The 19,029-nt window shown below is 43.5% G+C and overlaps 1 protein-coding gene across 2 annotated transcripts in view; it reads left to right on the forward strand.

The window, feature by feature from the left end:
* AATF (apoptosis antagonizing transcription factor) overlaps positions 1-19,029 on the forward strand; it is an 84,309-nt gene that overhangs the window by 20,710 nt on the left and 44,570 nt on the right. For both annotated transcript variants that reach the window (XM_054008508.1, XM_054008509.1), the window contains exons 5-8: positions 13,886-14,000; positions 14,355-14,559; positions 15,304-15,468; positions 16,583-16,666. In XM_054008508.1, coding sequence (XP_053864483.1) covers positions 13,886-14,000; positions 14,355-14,559; positions 15,304-15,468; positions 16,583-16,666 — 569 coding nt within the window. The remainder of the gene's footprint in view (positions 1-13,885; positions 14,001-14,354; positions 14,560-15,303; positions 15,469-16,582; positions 16,667-19,029) is intronic.

Below are 19,029 nucleotides of genomic sequence, written 5' to 3' on the forward strand. Positions count from 1 at the left end.
TTCATTATATTTTATTGAAAAGTAGAGCTAAAAAGGTGTGTTCTAAAACTTCTCAGGGCTTGCCAGGAACTGCCCAGGTCTGGGTCTGTGGTGCGCTCCGTGATATGCAAAGAGGTATTGGCCTTCCTTCCCGAAAAGTGCTTTGCAGTCTGATCGCTTTGCCCATCATGGAAATTCAGCCATCTCTGGGGTGGAAATGTAGCCGCTTTTAGGGTGGAGTTGGGAAATGAAGGATAACTCTCTCACTTGAGGCTACAGTGGAGTTTACGTTAATTGCCTGAATTGGGATCTGGCTATTTTAGAGGGGTTAACCACTCTTGTGAGAAATGACTATGGGATCTTAAACTCATGGCTTCTGACCTACATCTGTTCTGCAGCACAGCACATCCAATGACACAGTGCGCCCTGGGCACACGCTGGGGAACAGCATTTGTTTTATCTGGGTTTTCATTGGATGTCACCTCTATGGGTACTAACTTTGTTAAACGGGTGCCTGTCAAGATCTTCTGCATTTATATTCTTGAATACTTCATCTCTTTTTGGAAAAGAAAGACATCTTTTGATGCTTCACCATTATTATGCATCAGATGATGCAGGAGATCAGGTCATCCCAGTTATGAATGAGATGTGATCTCCACAATACCAAACCAGTTTCATCTTCTCCCACTAGGCTTTTCTCAGTGCAGTTATTTTTGAATATACTGTGCATGGACTGAGCACATAATCTCAAAGGAAGACGGTTTTATTAAATCACCTGGCTGATAGATCAGTCCCCAATAACCACATGTGTACTCCTAGGCAAACTGGACTTAAATTCTGTAACACCCCCCCTCCCCAATTTCTTCAGCATTCTGGTGTAGCAAACTGAAAATTATGCTGCCAATTTTAAAACGGAGGGGTGTAGGGAATTAAATGAACCATGCCGCCAGCTTACATGTAAATGATTCTTAATGTTCTCTTCATGAGTCTAGACCACTGGAAGTCCCAATTTAAAGGAGGGTGCATGCAGTCTGTCAGGAAGTGTGGAGGATGTGGGATGGTCATTTATTCCCAAACTCAGAGCCTGACTCAGCATTTTAACACCCATTATTTTCAGTGAGAGTTGAGGGTGCTCAGCACCTTTCAGGATTGGGCCTGGGATGGAGAGGATACTCCAGAATATTGCCTGGGCAGTTTGTTCTCATTTCACTTTTAGTATCTTTTAAGGGGTATTTTTGTTGGGTTTCTTATTGACGTTCCTTTGAATATTTATCTTCCTTTTTTATTTATTTATTTTTTTTTAATTCCCAGTGTAAATATTTTTGCGACCGAGCCCCTGAGAACACGCATTTCTCCATTCCTGCAGAGAACAGCCCTTTTGTGAACGTGCGTTCATGTTTCAGGAAACCACCTCAGCTATTTCAAAGCCCATAACGGCTAGATAAATTGAGTACCAAACCGTTTACTAGGCATGAGTCATTCTGGATGAGACCCAGGTCCCATCTGCTTTGCTTTAGTTTTTAGAGATGCCATGGCACTTTCTGTTCCAGTTTCCTTGGCAAAATATTTATCCTCCCCTCCTGACGTGGAGCAGGATATGTATGGCTGATGGATACACCTTCTGCCCCAGAGCTCTCCATATTTTGTTGGCAAAGAGCTTTTGAATGAAGTGTGCCATAGTCATGTGGACTGGGATTAATCAAAGGAGCCTAAGGGAACTCCCAGTAATTCCAGCCACACTATTTTATCATCTCTAACCATAAAACTGAAATTGAATAATTATCCACCCTTCTTTGTAGTTGCATCTGAGGATCTTAATGATTTGTACAGAGATGGGTCGGTACCATTATCCCCGCTTTCCAGAAATGGTGGAAACTGAGGCATAGATTTAAGTGATTTGCCCCAGGTTACCTACCTACCTCCTAGAGCTGGAAGGGACCTTGAAAGGTCATCGAGTCCAGTCCCCTGCCTTCACTAGCAGGACTAAGTACTGATTTTGCCCCAGATCCCTAAGTGGCCCCCTCAAGGATTGAACTCACAACCCTGGGTTTAGCAGGCCAATGCTCAAACCACTGAGCTATCACTCCCTCCATGACTCAGTGTCAGACAGGGTCACGTTTCTGCCCCAAAGTTCTTAATGGGAGCCTTGCATGTGCCCGTAAGGGCAGATCTGGATTCCAGTATTGAGGTCCAATCATTTTGGTCTGGCTAAGCCAGTAAAAAGAAGATAGCTCAGCTGGCATGTTATTTGTCTAGAAACCCTTGCAAATAACAAAGCTTTGCACTCACCAGCTCATGGAATGTTGTATTTTGTTTAAAGGGACGCGGCTAGGTTGGTAGGCCCAAAATGTCACTTTCCATCCCTTTTTCTGATTACATATCCCATGTAACTCTCTTTGTGGGCCTGAGCCGAAGTCGATCAAAGTCTTTCCATTGACTTCAACGGGCGCTAGATCAGACCAAAATTTGTGCCGTTTTTTTTTTTTGCAAACCAGCGTCTTGATGGAGTGGTGTTGGTCAGACTTAAAATGAATAAGGTGGCCAGTTGTCCCGTGCTTATGGACAACCGTTTGGCATACGTGTGTGCGTGTGTGATGCGGGGGCATGAGGTAAAAAGCATGTTCACAGATACAGATTTCAGTTTCAAGCCAAGTCACCAAGTTGTAGTTAGGGGAAAGGGAGACCTCTTAAATTGTTGCAATATCTTCACCACCCTTACGATTTTAATTGAGGATACAGACATACAACCTGGTCCTGCAATGGGCACTGTGCAAGTACACAGTTCTGCCCACTCAAATCTTGTTGCAGGATCGGGGCCCTAGAAGTGGTAAGGTAGATGTTTTGAGGCATAATTCATTGTTTGCAAAGTGTTTGGAGCTCATGTGAGAGAAGTGAGACATACAGTATTTATTTGGTATGGAGTTCAGGACTGTTAAAGAAAATCTTGCAGTGATGCATGGGAAGAGAAGGCCCCTAGCCTGTCTTGTTTAGTCTTATTTAACAGATTTTTGTTCTTAGATTTAAAACATGTATAGTCCCCTTCCCCAGCCTTATTAAAAGTTGAAATGGTCACATTTTAAAGGTTACCTTCATAACCGTATGCTCTGGAGAGAGCTGGGGGTTTGTTTATTTTTTTTTAAAAGACACGTAGCTTAGATTCTAGAGCACAAAATGGCAACTTTTTGTTTGCTCACATGCTGCAATTTGACCCCTGACAATAAGCGTCTGCCATGCTTTGCGCACACACAAAGGGTTTGCCTGCATTAGAATTATTCGAGTGAATTGACTGCCAGTTAACTTGAGTTAGTTAACAAGCTTGTACATACTAGTGTAGATGCTCCACACACCTTTGTTCCAATACACACCGGAGTAAAGGTTTGTGGAGCACCCAGACTAGCACATGCAAGTATGTTAGCCAACTCATGCGGGGGAGGAATAGCGCAGTGGTTTGAGCATTGCCCTGCTAAACCCAGGCTTGTGGGTTCAATCCTTAAGGAGGCCACTTAGGGATGTGGGGCAAAAATCAGTACTTGGTCCTGCTAGTGAAGGCAGGGGGCTGGACTCAATGACCTTTCAGGGTCCCTTCCAGCTCTATGAGATAGGTATATCTCCATATATATATATATAACTGGCAATCAGATCACTGGAGATAAAAACTCACATGTAGCAAACTCTTTGCTTGTCTTGATCAATGTCATTTGTTTTCCTGCGGTCATACTATGATCTAATGGTCCCTTCTGGCCTTAAAATCTATATAAATACTTTTCACAAGTTCCTTCTATATGCCTGATCCTACTACGTGTACTCAGATGAGTAGCAATATTGGAGTCAATGGGCTAAATTATTCCATTGAAGTGTGTGGGACTCTTTACATGATTAGGGGCTGAAGCATTGCGCCCGTTGTGCACAATGGTATGTCTGTGTTGCAGGTGGGAGGTGTGATTTCCCATTGCGGGCAGAGAGACTGAAGCTAGCTCCGTTTGAGTCTATGCTGGGAATCCCATCTCCTACGTGCATTGTAGACATATGCTTAGGACGAAAGGCATAGACCTTTTCCTGGCCCTCTGGCTGGGGGGTGAAATGCACCAGCTATCATTTGCTAGAACTCATTTCTCCAGAGGGCAAACGCTTATGGTGGCACCAAAAGTGTTTAACTTTGATTATCTTCCAAAACATTTCCGGCCTGGTTTTCAGATGTGCTGTGTAGCTACAAACCAGTTGAAATCCATGGAAGATGAACTATCAGCACCTTGAGCATCAGGCCATTCAGGTCTCTGATTCCAAAAGGATTGGAGCTGACCCCGAAAGCTGAAAGCAAAGCTGAATGCACTATGGGCCACTTCTTACACTTACCCCTGTATTTTTTCTCTTGTACCCTTTTTTGTTGTTTTTTTGGAGCCAGTCATCTAACAGGGTGTAATAAGTGTAATGGTCTTGCAACATTCCAAGATAGCCTCATGACGGTGGAAGTCTTAGCTACACCATATAGTGGTTGTTCTCCCTGCCGTTGGCCACACCGTGGGAATAACAGAAAAACTATTGCCCATATGGTCCATGTTAAGGAATGTGTAACCTGCAGGGTCCCCCCCCCACCCCCTCCGGGCTGGTAACATTGTTTTGCTGTGGGGAACATAGAACAGGCTCCAACAGTAATACTGACAGTCTTCAGAATTATGATACAGTGGAGCTCTTGCGTAATTCTTTGTTGAAGAAGTTAAAGGCCTAAAATGTTAAGGCTTATTGTTATTCTGAGTTGATAATCTCTGCCTTGCTTTAATAATTTTTCCTCATGCCTGGATAGCCCGCAAGTTGCACAATAATCACTCACACAGCTTTGTAATCAATGCCCAAAGTAATAGGATTCCGCTGGCCAACGGCAATTAATAAATTTGTGTCTTTTTTAAAACACTAGCAAGTCGGGCCTGAAATACGACTGACTGGCTTTCCTCATTTGCATATTTATTGCAGTGGAAAAATTCTTGCCGAATGATTGATGTTGAGCCTGCCTCTTGAATTCCAAACAGCACATTATTATGAAATGAAAAATGCCGGCCATACAGTTGATTAAAGTTGAAGACAGTGGAATCGGTGTTTTTTAAGATTGTGGGAGAATTAAAGGCATATTTTAATAGATGTTGACAAGAAGTGAACTAACAAAAGCAAAGCAAAGGATTTGCTTGAAAAGATTTAATCAAATGTGTTTCTTGGGGGATTAATTGCTGGGGATGACTAGTGCAAGTGGCTGGCTTGTGGATATGAATGAGAAGTATTGTTCTCAGGCCAATGTATTGAGTGTCATTTTGACCTATAGTTTAACTTCAGTCCCAGAGTCATTTAAAAAGAGCGAAAATACTCTCTTAATCAGAATGTTCAGATAAACATGTATGTCTGATAAGATGTTTTGTTTAATAACTGAGTTTAATAAAAACTATGGGTTTGATTTTTGTTTATATTTTTTTTATTTCTATAATGGAAACAGTTTGTTAGGTGCTTTGCACAATCTGTGGAATGGTAACATAGTGCATTTCCAAGTTTTTCCTCTCCTGATTTCAGGAGGTCAGCTTTTGCTAAAGATATCAACGTTTAAATAAATACATGTGTTGATCAAACTTGTTCGTGTGTGCGTGCATTCTGAATGCACTCTGTGTGGGTATATGGAAAAAACTAAAAGGGTGTGTGCATGCGGTATTCTTACAATGCCAGATACCCGGATTTAACTGAGGAAAAAATTGTTAATCACGCAGCTAGGTGTTGACTAATCATAGAAAATTTAAGTCCATCTCCTTCATATTTGGTATTGTGTGCACAATAGTAGTTTTGCTTAATGAAATAATTTCCATATGCATATGCATACACTGTGTCTGTACACACTATAGAAACAAAACACAACCGTTATGTGTGCCTCATACTGTACATGCGCATATTATGATGTGCATACCGTGGGCGCTCTCGTGCTAGGATATGTACAAACACAGAGTGAGACAGTCCTTGCCTCAAAGAGCTTACAGTGTCAATGGACAGACGGAGAAAGAGGCGCAGAGAGATTAAATGACTTGCCTACAGTCACACAGCAGCTTAGTGGCTGAGTCAGGTGCCCTGATTCCCAGTCGGGTTTTATCCATCGGACCATGTTGCCTCTCAGGGACTGTATATTATGTTTTTGTTTATGCAGATATCAAATTAATTTTACCACCAGGATGTAACTGAGCGATTGTATCTCTGTCACCTTTGCCCTTCCATTCTCTCTCTACCATTTTACCCCCACTCACTGTATCATAATAGGTATATATCTCAATATATTATTTTTCTCCTAGAACTGGAAGGGACTCTGAAAGGTCATTGAGTCCAGCCCCCTGCCTTCACTAGCAGGACCAAGTTTTTGCCCCAGATCCCTAAGTGGCCCCCTCAAGGATTGAACTCATAACCCTGGGTTTAGCAGGCCAATGCTCAAACCACTGAGCTATCCCTCTCCCCTATCATGGACGATACAGTAACTCCTCACTTAACGTCCTCCCAGTTAACGTTCTTTCACTATTAGGTCATTGACCTATTAGAGAACATATTCCTTTAAAGTCCTGCAATGTCCCTTATAATGTTGTTTGGCTCCCCTCCTACCGGGATCCGGGTTGGGGCGTGGGGGCTTGCCCTACTCCGCACGGTGGACGTTCCAGCCGGGAACTGGGTTGGGGTGTGGGGACTCCCCCTGCTCCGCCCGCCCGGGGTTCCTGCCGGGGAGCGGGGTGGGAATGCGGGGGCTGCCCGCCCGCGGCCCTCCACCCCACTACCGGGCAGGTGGAGCGGAGCAAGCCCCCGAACCCACTATGCCCCTGCCTCAACCAAGTTTCACAATCATCATTGGTGAGTACAGCATTATATTGTTTGTTTAAAATTATGTAAAACTCATACTTTATATGTATATAATGTCTTTTGTCTGGCAAAAATAATTTCCCTTGAACCTAACTCCCCATATTTACATTATGGGGAAATTGGATTCGCTTAACATTGTTTTGCTTGAAGTTGCATTTTTCAAGAACAAAACTAAGACGTTAAGTGAGGGGTTACGGTATAAGGCTCTAGTGAGGCCTACAAAGAACTCTGCATGAGCATCAATGGGGCTCTGTGTGGGTGAAGAATCCAGCCTTGGACGAAGGCTTGTTCGACCAGGATCATGCTGTTTCACCTCTTGGGCTCTTCAAAGTAGTATATGATATAAAATCCAAAACTGTGTGTGTGTGTGTGTGTGTGTGTGTGTGTGTGAAATCTCAACTACAGTAATGGCTACTGTTCACACTGTAACATGTCTCATGCTTATTTCAGTATAGTAATGGGCTATCTAGCCATTGATGTAGAACATAATCCTCTAGTTTTATCTTGTGTTCTCCTCTTTGATTGCTGTCCCTCCCCTCAACCCACCGCCCTACCCGTTACTAGTCTCTGTGGTGGTATCTCATCTTCATAGACAGGAGATTCATGTATTCATCTTTTCTGTAGGGTGTTTATCACCATGGTAACTGGTAGCCCATGAACATTAATGAACTTACGCTTGTGAGGTAGGGGGTTACCATTATCTCCATGTCACAGATGGGGAAACTGAGGCACAGGAAGTCTGTGGTGTAGCTTGGAACAGAACCCAGATCTACCCCTCAGTCTCTGTGTCTTAACCACAACACCACGATCCTCTTCCCTTCCAGACTCATTTCCACTCCTTGGCTTGGTTCGGTGGGGAGTGTCGCCTTTGCAGTGTGACCCAGCAGCTGCCACACAGAACTGAGGGCATCTGTTATCCTAGACGTTTCAGACTTTTGTTTTCCAGTGGCACCTCTGAGCTTTCCTTAGTATACTTGCACTGGGAGTTTTGCCATTGACCTTCGTGGGAGCCAGGATTTCATCCTAGGACCTCCATATCCCATGTCATAAGAACGGGGAGGAAACATGTTGTTGTTACCCTACAAGAAGCACTGAAATAATGTGTGAGGGGACTTAGGTGTCTGGGTGCTTTTAAAACACCCAATTAGGCGTCTGTCTGGATCTTTCAGCACCTAAATACCTTTGAAAATCTGGCCCTCCAGCACTTGCTTAATTTTAAGCATGCGCTTAGTCCCATTGACTTCAATGGTCTTGCAGAGAGCCCTATCCTTGCTGCTACACAAATTGCTGCCAGTGTTCTCTGCCACTGCTGGGGGCAAAGGGAGGTCCCACCTAGTGCTGGGGAAAGGTGAACGGGCCATTTTTCTAGGTAGAGACGCTCTTGCAGTAGAGATGCTGGGCTTACAGTGACATAAGTGTGAAGAAGCCCTCATCCTGGGTACGACACCAATTCAGCTATACTTGGGTGTCAGTCTCTACTCTAGCTGTCTGCATTCTGACTTTAAACTAGGCTGGCCAAAGTATGGCTGGTTGGCCCTGGTTATCCTTTATGCAGGAACCAGCGCCACTGATTCAAACAAGGGGGTAGGACCAGCAACAGAGCCAGTGTGCCTGTAAGCTCTGGCATTGACAAAATTGATTTTTTTTTTTTTTTGTGGTTTGAGAGCAGTAGGACAGATTTCATCTCTGGTGGGTCTCCTGACACTTTGATACATGGCAGTGCTATCCCTGAATGGAGCTTAAATACTCCAGGGCTACTTTCTGACTCGGTAAAGGGATGTATAAAATGAGAACATATGAGAGAGTATTAACAGAAAGGCACAGTTTGATTTACTGATATTGGCTCCCAGCTTTCTTGCTGGATTGATATGCTGTCTTCTGGATCTGCAACAACTTTTTCACTCCTGGACACAAAATAAAGGGACTCCCGTGGACTCTTAAAAGTGACTCTTATGAGTTGGCCTCTTGCTATGGACAGTCTCAGGATTCCCATTTAAACTGGATGGTAGGTTCAAAACACGTTTCACTTGTTTGCGTGGCAGCACTAAACGTTTCCTCTCGCCTCCCATTCAACATCATCTTTTTCTTTTTCTTTTTTTTTTTTAAATGGCACTTTTAGACCGGGAGTAAGCGGTACAGGGAGCAAAGGGTTGGGAGAAGTGGCTGTGTACTGTTCTCGCAGGTCTTACTGCATCCCCAGCTTTATTTTGCCATTGTTGTACACAACGTGTATGGAGCAGAAAGCTACATGCCTACGTTTTCAAACGGGGCAGTGATTTTGAGTTCCCATATTGGGGCACCTTAAAGCCACATCTTCTTTCATACAGTGCTGAGCATCTGCCCTCCAACAATCCGTTTCCTTAAGTTGGGCACCCAAAATCACTTGAAATTTAGACTATTAATTTGAGGACTTTTCACAAATGTCTTGAGGTCCAGTATAAAGACAGTAATTATATAGTCCCATAGAGGGGCATAGCACTTGACGGGTAATTAAAAGGCACAGCACTGGCCCCAGGGAGATTAAAATGTGAGTTAAATAAAAAATGCAACAACAAAGCACGTGGAAGAGGGGTGGGGAAGCAGAGGGTCCAACAGGAGTAGAGAGCTGCTCTGTAAAGTGCCTTCAGAATAGTTTTGTATGAAGGGACTTCAGGCTACACTGTGAACGCTGTCTCTATTCTCTGAGCGTTGAGGTGTAAGGGGGGTTACTGCTGGAGAAGGAAACGGGGAGCCAAGGAAAAGCGTAGACAGCTGTAGTCAACTGAACACAACAGATGCAGGGCAAAACATGGTTAATGCTGACAGAGAGCTGGGGCAGCGAGTCCAAGAAGCAAACTGCTTAGTTTAGGAATTCAAACTGAAGTCAGTTCAAACCTGAGTAAGTGGCAGAAGCTTTGTTGTGAGCCTCGCCCAGATTTTATCACTGCTCAAGATGTATTTGCGGGTGCCGACCTGTCTTAAAAAGCGCTAGATAGTGACAATTAGCAAAGATTTGCTGGTCCTGGGAACCCTCCCCATTGCATGGTCATGTCCATGAGGGCTAATTGTGATGCGTTCTCCAGGCCCGCTGGTACATTGCGAGGGCACTCTCTTTTTGCCCCAAAGGGAAATTAGGGTAGGAGTAGAAACAAAAGATTTTTAAATCTGAAAACTGTTTTAACGTGCTGGTATGCTTAAGAAAAACTGTGTGTGCTTGTGTGCTTTAGTAGCCCATTTCAGTCCAAGAACATCATTTAAAAACAGTCTGCTAAATGAGTGGGGGTAGCGGGGGGACTTGCTTCCCCATTTCCTGGGTTGTATTCATAAAACTGCTGTAGTTTACACCCTGTCTTCATTCCTGAGTTAGAATGTTCCTTTCCCAAAAGCAGAAAGGACAAAGGGTGTGTGTGTGTGTGTGTGTGTGTGTGTGTGTGTGTGTGTGTGTGTGTGTGTGTATTTGCTAGAAAACAGTCCGTTTTGGAATTAAATGCTGAAACGGATAAGGCAGTGCAGTATCAGGGGGTGATACCAACTTGTGTGGCTGAGTTTATAGCACACTTAGGCACCTGCTAGTCACACCCAGAACCCTATCCAATAATGCCATTAAATACACAAGAATTGAAAGCATGGAAATAGTCCAGCTGTAAGAGGCTCATGATGAAGTCAGTGCCTGGAATAATTAGCCCTCCCACCTGGGTAGACACACAGTCATTGTCTGACCTGCCCTCCCCACCCCCTTCACTCCAGATGAAATTGCTTCCCATCCTCGCTTCTGTTGAGGTCCATATCTCATATCCTGAGGGAGCCTGAGCCTGTCTTTATTCCTTGCCTGCTTGCAATAGCCCTGATACACCTCCGAAGAATTTGAGTGCTACTCCAGCTGTAATAGACAGGATCAAAGCCGCCTGGGGTGAATTAGCATTGCCACTGGAGGGTAGACAGTGGGTAGAAAATAAGCGGGTTCAGGACCTCTGGGGACATTTAGCTGGGTTGCAGGAAAAGATTTTGCTGTTTTAAGCTGTGCACTCAGGGCGGGGGGCACTTGCCTCTTGCAAATGATGCCCTTGCTTTAACTACATACCACAGATGCATTTTTAAGGGCTTTGGTCTGTTTGTCTCTTAGAATTGTTTTGATGCTAACACACGACTGTTTTACGAGTGTGGCAACCTAATCCGTTAATAGGTTTATATAGAACAGCTGTCAAAATGTATCTATAATGAGCCACGTACGGGAGGAGGATGAGCGTAACTGCTGATCTGCAGCAAAAGTCTTCCTAGTGTCTTTTCATTGACATTACTGCTACTGAGGTCGGGCCATCATTTATCCGGGTTCTGAGGCAGCGCTAATATCGGCAATGGGAACATACAAAAGATTGAGACCCGGCATGTCTGAGTTGATTTCCACTTCCGTTGCCTTCATGTGACTGATGAAGATTTGCTGCTGATTTTATCCATGGTTTTCTGTGTCCCCCATTTAAAAAAAAAAAAGGCTAAATTAAAATAAAATACTCCCCACCCCTTTCCTGTTGTGCTATCCAGTAAGTAAGGGAAGGATTTGGGACCGGATCCTCAGCTGCTGTCAATTGACTTTACACCAGGTAAGGACCTAGCCCTTTGTGATTCGTTAGAGAGGTAGAATGGTCTGTGGTAAAAGATCTGAGTTCTAGTCCCAGCTCTGCCATTGACTTCCTGTGTAACTGTGAGCAACCCATTTATTCTCTGTGCCTCAGCTTCCCATTTGTACATTAAGTGGTGTTATCCTGTCTCCCTTTTGTGAAGGGCTTTGAGATCCTTGGATAGGAAGTGTCTAGAAACGGGCCACGTATTTTGTGTTTAGATCGGATATGCTTGGTGCTTATCAAGGAAGATGTGGTCTCGCTCTGCCCCAAGGAATTTGCAATCTAAATGGACCAAGTCTGGACAACCAAATTCATTAAGAGCCTCGGGAGACAGCTCTCTAGTTTTCTCAGAACCTTTCTTTCCTTTGTTAGCCTTTGGTTATGAACATGACAGAGGTTGTCCCCAGGCTAATGCCAACATCATCTGTTTTTGATCAAACCTTCAAGGGGAAACTGTCTGGGTCACTTCAGATCACATCTAGTCTCTTGCTTGCTTTTTGTCTTCAGGAAAGACTATTCTACACCTTCATAAAGCTTTTCCTTGCAAAAGACTGAACATATTTGAGCTATGATGACACAGCTCTGCAGACTGATGGTCAGATTGTCAGGGATTGCTTACTGTACTTGAATTTGTTAGGGACATCAAGCTGTAAAGACTTCTCAGAGTGTTGGACATCGTGCAGTGGTTGAATTATAGTATTGATGGCAACCTATTGCATGTTTTGCAACAGGTGCCAGGTGTGTGAGCGTGGTTAGCTTCCCAAACTAAATCTGTGTACTTACCGTTGTCATAATAGGTAATAAGGCCAGAACAGCATGTGCTTTGAATATTTACAAACATACAAATAAAATTTGACTCCACACGCAAACACAGCCCGTTCTATCTACTTCCTCCTTTAAGTGACACTTGCAACTGTCTACCTGTGGGAAATATGAAATGTTCAGATAATGCTCAGGGTACCATTACCAAATACAAGCTTCTTGGAACAAGAAACATCCTTGCGGAGCCACAATAGGGAAACAACTTGCTGAAGTGGTGGGGTCCAATTCAGTGGAGTTGTCCCACCAGCATCGTGTAGTAGCTTGAGTAACTTCTGGAACCACAGAGCTTTGCATGGTTATGTCGGCAAGAACTGGAAATCCCAAGCACTGGGATTCTCTGCTGGATTCTCTTCTCAGCTCTCTGTTGAAATCCAGTAGTCCTGTTTCTGTGTTCTTCTATTTGTATTGATGGTAATCAGGCTAGAAACAAGCGAAGGCAGCGCACTTTCAAATGAGGTGCAGATGCCTGTGAAACAGTTCCCAGATACAGGCCTAGTTAGAATGCCAAGATCTCTGGCCTCCTGTTGGTAATAGCAGCAGTGGGCAGCCTCTAAAATAAGTGATGCTTCAGACTGTAGTTCCAGAGAGTTCCGGCAAGGCCTGGAAAGAGGCTCTTATTAACCAGGTAACAGAGAGTTTTCCTGGGAAACCTATGGGTGTTAATGTCCTACCTTAAGGGGGTAGAGAGCTGGTGTACCACTGTTGGACAAATCTATCTCCCCATCACCCTGGGCTTGTCTGATTTCGAATGCTTGTCCCTATAGATTGGAAGCTCCTCTCGACAGGGACTTTGTTCCACAGCTACGTGAAGGAATTAGCAACTGTCCAGGTCTTTGGCTGATTGATACCGAATGGGCCTGCAGGTGGTCTGGAAAACAGCTGCCTGCGGAGAATCCTTAAACTTCTGCCTTGATTCTCTTCTGGTTTAACTACACTCTGTCTTTTTAAGTGAATGTAGGGTTTGTGAAGGGTGCCCAGTTGGCAGGCCTGGAGACTGACATTCTCTGCTTATAAACTGCTAGGCCTGCAGTTCTTGTTCTCTCTCTCTCTCTCTCTCTCACACACACACTCACACACACACCCCTACACCTGCACATGTAGATAGGATACATACATATGGTTATTCTCTCTCTGGAATTGCTTCATATTCTTACACCAAAGCTGGTGCCTGCTGCAAAAAGTAACATAGGAGGGCAATGAATTAATCAGCAAAAGGGGCTGTTGTCATATCCTTGTGCCATCAGATACCTAAGCCCACAGTACTTGCTACTTCAGTATGCTAATCTTTTAGGATTCTGAGCCCAAACTTGTGTGTCTCAGTTAAATAGACCGATCAATGTGTAACCGCTCCGCAGTTTAGAAAATGCCCCTCACTCCCTTCCTTCTTTTCTAGGAATATCCTTCTGTGCAGTTGTTTTGGCAGTAACAAAAGAATGAGTCATACATGTTAAACAACATTTTAATCTGGGCTGGTGAAAACAGTCGCCTATGAGGCTTACCAAGACCTGCACTATCTGTGGCAGGAATGTAGGTTTAATACGAGAAGCCAGAGTCAGGCTGAGGCTTCACCAGAAGCTGGGATCAACCTGCAATTGTCACTGCGTCTCCTTCTTCTGCAGGTTATAAAGCCTTGAAGGCGTTGCTGAGAGCATTAGTGGACCTCCAGGATGAGCTGCTCTATCAATATCCAGGCACGAGGCATCTGGTAGATGGGAAGCAATCAAAAGTGGAGAGGTAAATACAGAACAAGTCTGGGTCTGGGCCTTGCTAAAGCCCACCTGGCAGTTAACTTTTTAAACAGGAAAACATAGAAGGTTTGACCTTCGCCATCTCAGCTCTGCTCCCCCAGCTCCTACTGTGTGGGTAATGGACACAGCAGACAAATGGCATTTGAACTTCTCCTGTTTTTACCGGGAGCTTGTGTTTTGTAATTTCTTTTGGTGGCGGGAGGGAGGGTTCAGCGACTTGACTTCTGAATAACTAACAGAAGATGGCAAGATGATCAGCAGAGGAGTTGCTGTTAAAGAGAGTTTCCAAATCGTTGCCTCAAAGTGTTTCTATTTTTTATTTTTTATTTTAAATGTCTAGTGATGAGGAGATCCCCAGTGGTAGTGATGAAGAGATGGGAGGTGAGGATCAGATGAGGCGGAAAGGCCCCGCTAAACGGAAGCTAGAGATGGAAGACTATCCAGAATTCATGGCTAAGCGATTTGCTGACTTCAGAACGTATCGGAACAACACCTTGCAGAAGTGGCATGACAAGACCAAACTAGCTTCTGGCAAATTGGGGAAGGCAAGTGTGTATGTGTGTGAGAGAGAGAAATTTACCGGAGACGTTGGGACAGCAGCCGAAGTGTTTCATGCCATTCATACATGGGAACATTCCTTGTTCCATCTAGAGTTACAATAGTAAGAATTAAAACACACGCCCATGACAAACAAAAATCCCCAAAGCTTTTGGAAGGGATATAAGGCCTCATGCTTCAAAGCCATAAGCCAGGTTCTAAGTTGGCAGGGTTAGGAGGAAATTTTCCCCATGGGCAGATTACTTCAGAACTGCCTTCTATTGTGTTTCTCACACTTTCCTCTGAAGCAGCTGGTATCAGTCCGTTATGAGCTGGAGACAAGATACTGTTTATGGTCTGTACATTTCCCTATTTACTTCATGATTTATTGTAAATACACAGACCTGAACACTTGAATTCAGCTGGCAATTCATTTTGTCCTCAGAGATCCAGAGCCCAGCATGTAGGGGTTAATATTAATCATTGAGAAGTTTGTCTGAGCTAGAACAGTGAAGCCTGTCTATTAAGACAGGCTTTTAGCTTTCCTCAGGGCAGTATCTTTTTGTTGGTTTATTTTTTGTTGGGTTTTATATATATATATATGTATTAAAAAAACAACAACAAAAATCCAAACTCAAACTCCTCCAGTAGGAACATTGTCTGCTTATCCACTGACACGGAAAGATAAAGGAACATTGCTGCCTTGAGCAGCAGCTTTCTGCATTATCTGACACTAGTTAATGTTGTTGCAGGGTTTCAGTGCCTTTGAGCGTTCAATCTTGACTCAGATTGATCATATTATGATGGACAAAGAGAGATTACTACGGCGGACACAGACTAAGCGATCTGTGTATAGGGTACTTGGAAAGCTGGAGCAGGAATCTCAGCCCGTCCCCGAATCATTGCCTGGATGTTCGGTAAGAGTTTTTGTTTCCAATGGAAGTGATGAAATTCTCTGCAAATGAATTAAATTGATCCTTTAACAAGTAATGTTCTTGTTGGTGTAATGGGTGATGAAGTAACACTATTTGTAATTTAATGGATTAAAAGATGATGGAGGTGCTTTTTGTATTTCACAATGTTTGTGTTGGTTCCTATGCTTATTCCTGATAGGCAGAGCAAGACTCCAGGTTGGACCATGCCAGCACTTTACCCTGATCCTGCAATAGGTGTCAGTTCTGTCACATAGCCTGTATTCTGCTTTATAAAGAAGCAACTGCAAAATTTGGTCCAAATAATGGGGTTTAAAGCTCTTGACCAGGAAGTTGGAACCAAGAATCACATTGCATTTCACCTGCAAAATATTCTAAGTGTCTACATCAACGTAGTATTTAAGGAATAGTAAACACTCAGCTGTAAAAATTAACGTAGAATTATTGCACTTGCAAAAATATTTTCCCCACTACATTTAAAATATAGACCCATATATGCATTGAGGCACAACTACATTTAAGTACAGCAATGTGTCAGAGATATCATATGCAGGTTGTGCTTGTTTCATAGGGAATCATAAAACCAGTTCTGTGTTGGCAGTCTTTTTCCATTTCCTTCCCATGTTTTAGAAGTCCTTTAATCCTATCCTTATAAATAATCAAATGCTTAAAAACTTCCTGTAATGGCAGGTGTTCACCATTCCACCATGCTTTCAAATGTTTGTGAGCTTTACATGGTGTCATTGAGGTCGGAGATGGAAAAGGCCCATTGAGTCCTTTCATCCAAACCATTATTAATCCGCGATAGCTCCCTGTTGTACGCTTACTCATTTTTTTGTCAAGTTGAATTAAAAATGGGGCTTCTACCACTTCTCCATAGAGTCCTTTCTACAGCCTAATACATCTAGATCTTGTTCTAATGGGTCCCAAGGCTGTACATATTGAAGAACATAAGGTGCTGAAAATATGGATTAGGGAAGTTCACTGCCCAAATCCACCAAAAGTGTGTTAGACTTGTTTTAAGATATGATACCATGTCTGGGTGCTGCCCAAAGCATAGGCACACGTGGGCTTATAAACATTCTCTCTGCTGTTCCAGGAGGTCGTCCCTCAAGCCAAATCCAACACGCACCTAAAAGACCTGGATGAGGAGATCTTTGATGACGATGACTTTTACCACCAGGTGGGTCTCTGGAAATCTTTTCTCTGTCTCATGGCTCAAGTTGGCTTTTAGTATTTCTGAAGTTAATGCAGTAAATTCTCAGCAGTAAGTTCTTCTGCCCAAAGATTCCTCTTAGAGAAACACCATGTTAGTTGCTTGACTGGACATCTGTAATCTCTACCTATTATCCTTGTTTCATGATGTCCAAAGTTTTTAACTCTGAAATCGCTATGCAAGACTTTATCTGTCAATCCTTCAGCCATGCCTCATGGGGAGGAGTCTTATGGACTTCATTGAAACTACTGTACCCATGTGGATCAGGCTTGCTGAATCAGACCAATCTCTGTAGTTCTCACTGGTGATTATTGCTTACAAAGAGGAAATCACAGGAGTTTCTACTGGTGAATATTTTAAAGAAAAAAAAATGCTTATGTGGGTGGGAAAGCCCCATCACAAATAAAATTTTTGAAGTTGCTCAATGGTACATTAGTTACCCTCATCCAAACATAAAACCTGTCTAATCGGCGTGAAGATTGAAAGTGCTGCTGGGCTCCCAAAGCGCTTTCCATACTGAGGCAGGGAGACTACACACACTACTCTGGCGGCTGCAGACTGGGGTGATCATTGTGTTTGTAATTCAGTTAGCAAATGATAATGTCAGCCACATAAAATGCATACTGGAAATTACAGTGCTTTGAAGTGATTTGCTAAATTAAGTCCTGGACCAGTGCCCAAAAAAATATTGCTGGTCCAAGGATCCAGAGATGGTTTTAACATCAGGACTAAACAAATGCCGTTCTATTATTAGAAACCTGAAAATCTTAACTAGAGAAGCTCATTAGATCAGCAGGTAAAATCATACGACAATTGGAGTATGGAGAAGGGAGGTGGAAATATGTGATTTTTAGGGCCTGATAACTAATTCAACTAGACTAGTAGACTTTTCCAATACATGTCCTGGGCTACCAAACAGAATGAAAACATTTGCAAAGTAAGTACTTATTGTCAACTTTTTACAGATTGGAAGAGCACTGAGAAATTTTAAGGGGGTGATTTTTTCAGGAGTCCTCAGCGTTGTTCTAAGTCTGCTACTATTACCGTCAATGGGAGTTTTATTATTGACTTCTATGGGAGCAGAGTTAGGACAAAGCTAAACACTTCTGAACATCTCACCTGGTAAGCAACCTGTTCAAGGTTACACAGGACGCAGGTGGCAGAGCAGGGAATGGAACCTGTATCTTTTGATTCCCAGGACTGTGTGTTACGATACGAGCATCCGTCCTAGCCCTGGGGTGAGTTGAACAGCATTTCCATGGCAGGGAGGGACTCAGCAACTCCTGCACTGGAGATTGGATCCCTCTGCACACTCTTTCAAATGCAGAAGAGGGCTGTTGAGTAGCAGTGATTGGAGGGCCAGATCTGTGATGTTAGTGCTGAATATTGGTGTGAGATAATTCTGAGATGCAAACAGATCTGTTCCCATCTTCAGGAGTCCAAGTGTGCAACAAGAGGATATTGCAGATTAAATCAGCATAATAAAATACCGAAATGAACAGCGAGAAATAGCCCTGACTGGCAAACCTTAGGCCTGTACTGTGGGGGTTTTCTTGGCCCTGAAATGTTAAATTTTTAAAGAAAAATTGCAGTAGTTGAATGGCCCTTCCTCCTTACTAATAATTTTAACTTCGATACATTCTGATTTCAGAATTATGACTAGTCACATTTTAGCTTTTCCCCTCACTGGTTAATTGGGGTGCTGGGGTTAATCTAAATTAAAACTTAAACTAATAGAGGTCATTGAGGGAAGAGGAACACCTGAGTAAAACAAATGGGGCTGCCAGGAACAACTGTATCTTGGCCATTTCCCAAGAGGGAAGTGGCAGCAAATTGGAGTTGTTTCAGCGTTCTGTAGAGGTGAATGATGGGTGACACTCGTTTAATGTACGGCATCTCCGGAAACATTCCAGATTGCATTACTTGCTGTACCAACTGCTGCCACCCGCACACAGCGAATAGGAACGGGGACCAATCGACAACATCTGGCAGCACAGCAAGGAATGGGTGCAACTCTTGAAACCCCATAGACTCTAAATATGGTGCTTAGGACTGTGGAGGCTTTAATCACTTACCACTCTTTGGCAGCAGGCTACGACAGCTTATCCTAGCCTCGTACATCACGCACAGACATCTGCTGAGCCGCGAGGCAGCGACACATTCATTTTCCTTTCTTGCTTTTTTTTTTTTCCTTTCTCCCCTTCTCCCTCCCTCCCTTCCACCCTTCTCCTCTCCTCCCCAATATGCTTATTGGGAGAGATGATCTGTAAAGATTACCGCTTCATTGTGTGCAAGTAATTGTGGGGATGCCAGCCCCTTGACAGACACAG

This window comes from Malaclemys terrapin, chromosome 18 (assembly GCF_027887155.1).
Source record: "Malaclemys terrapin pileata isolate rMalTer1 chromosome 18, rMalTer1.hap1, whole genome shotgun sequence".
In the NCBI taxonomy this organism is placed as follows: Eukaryota; Metazoa; Chordata; order Testudines; family Emydidae; genus Malaclemys; species Malaclemys terrapin.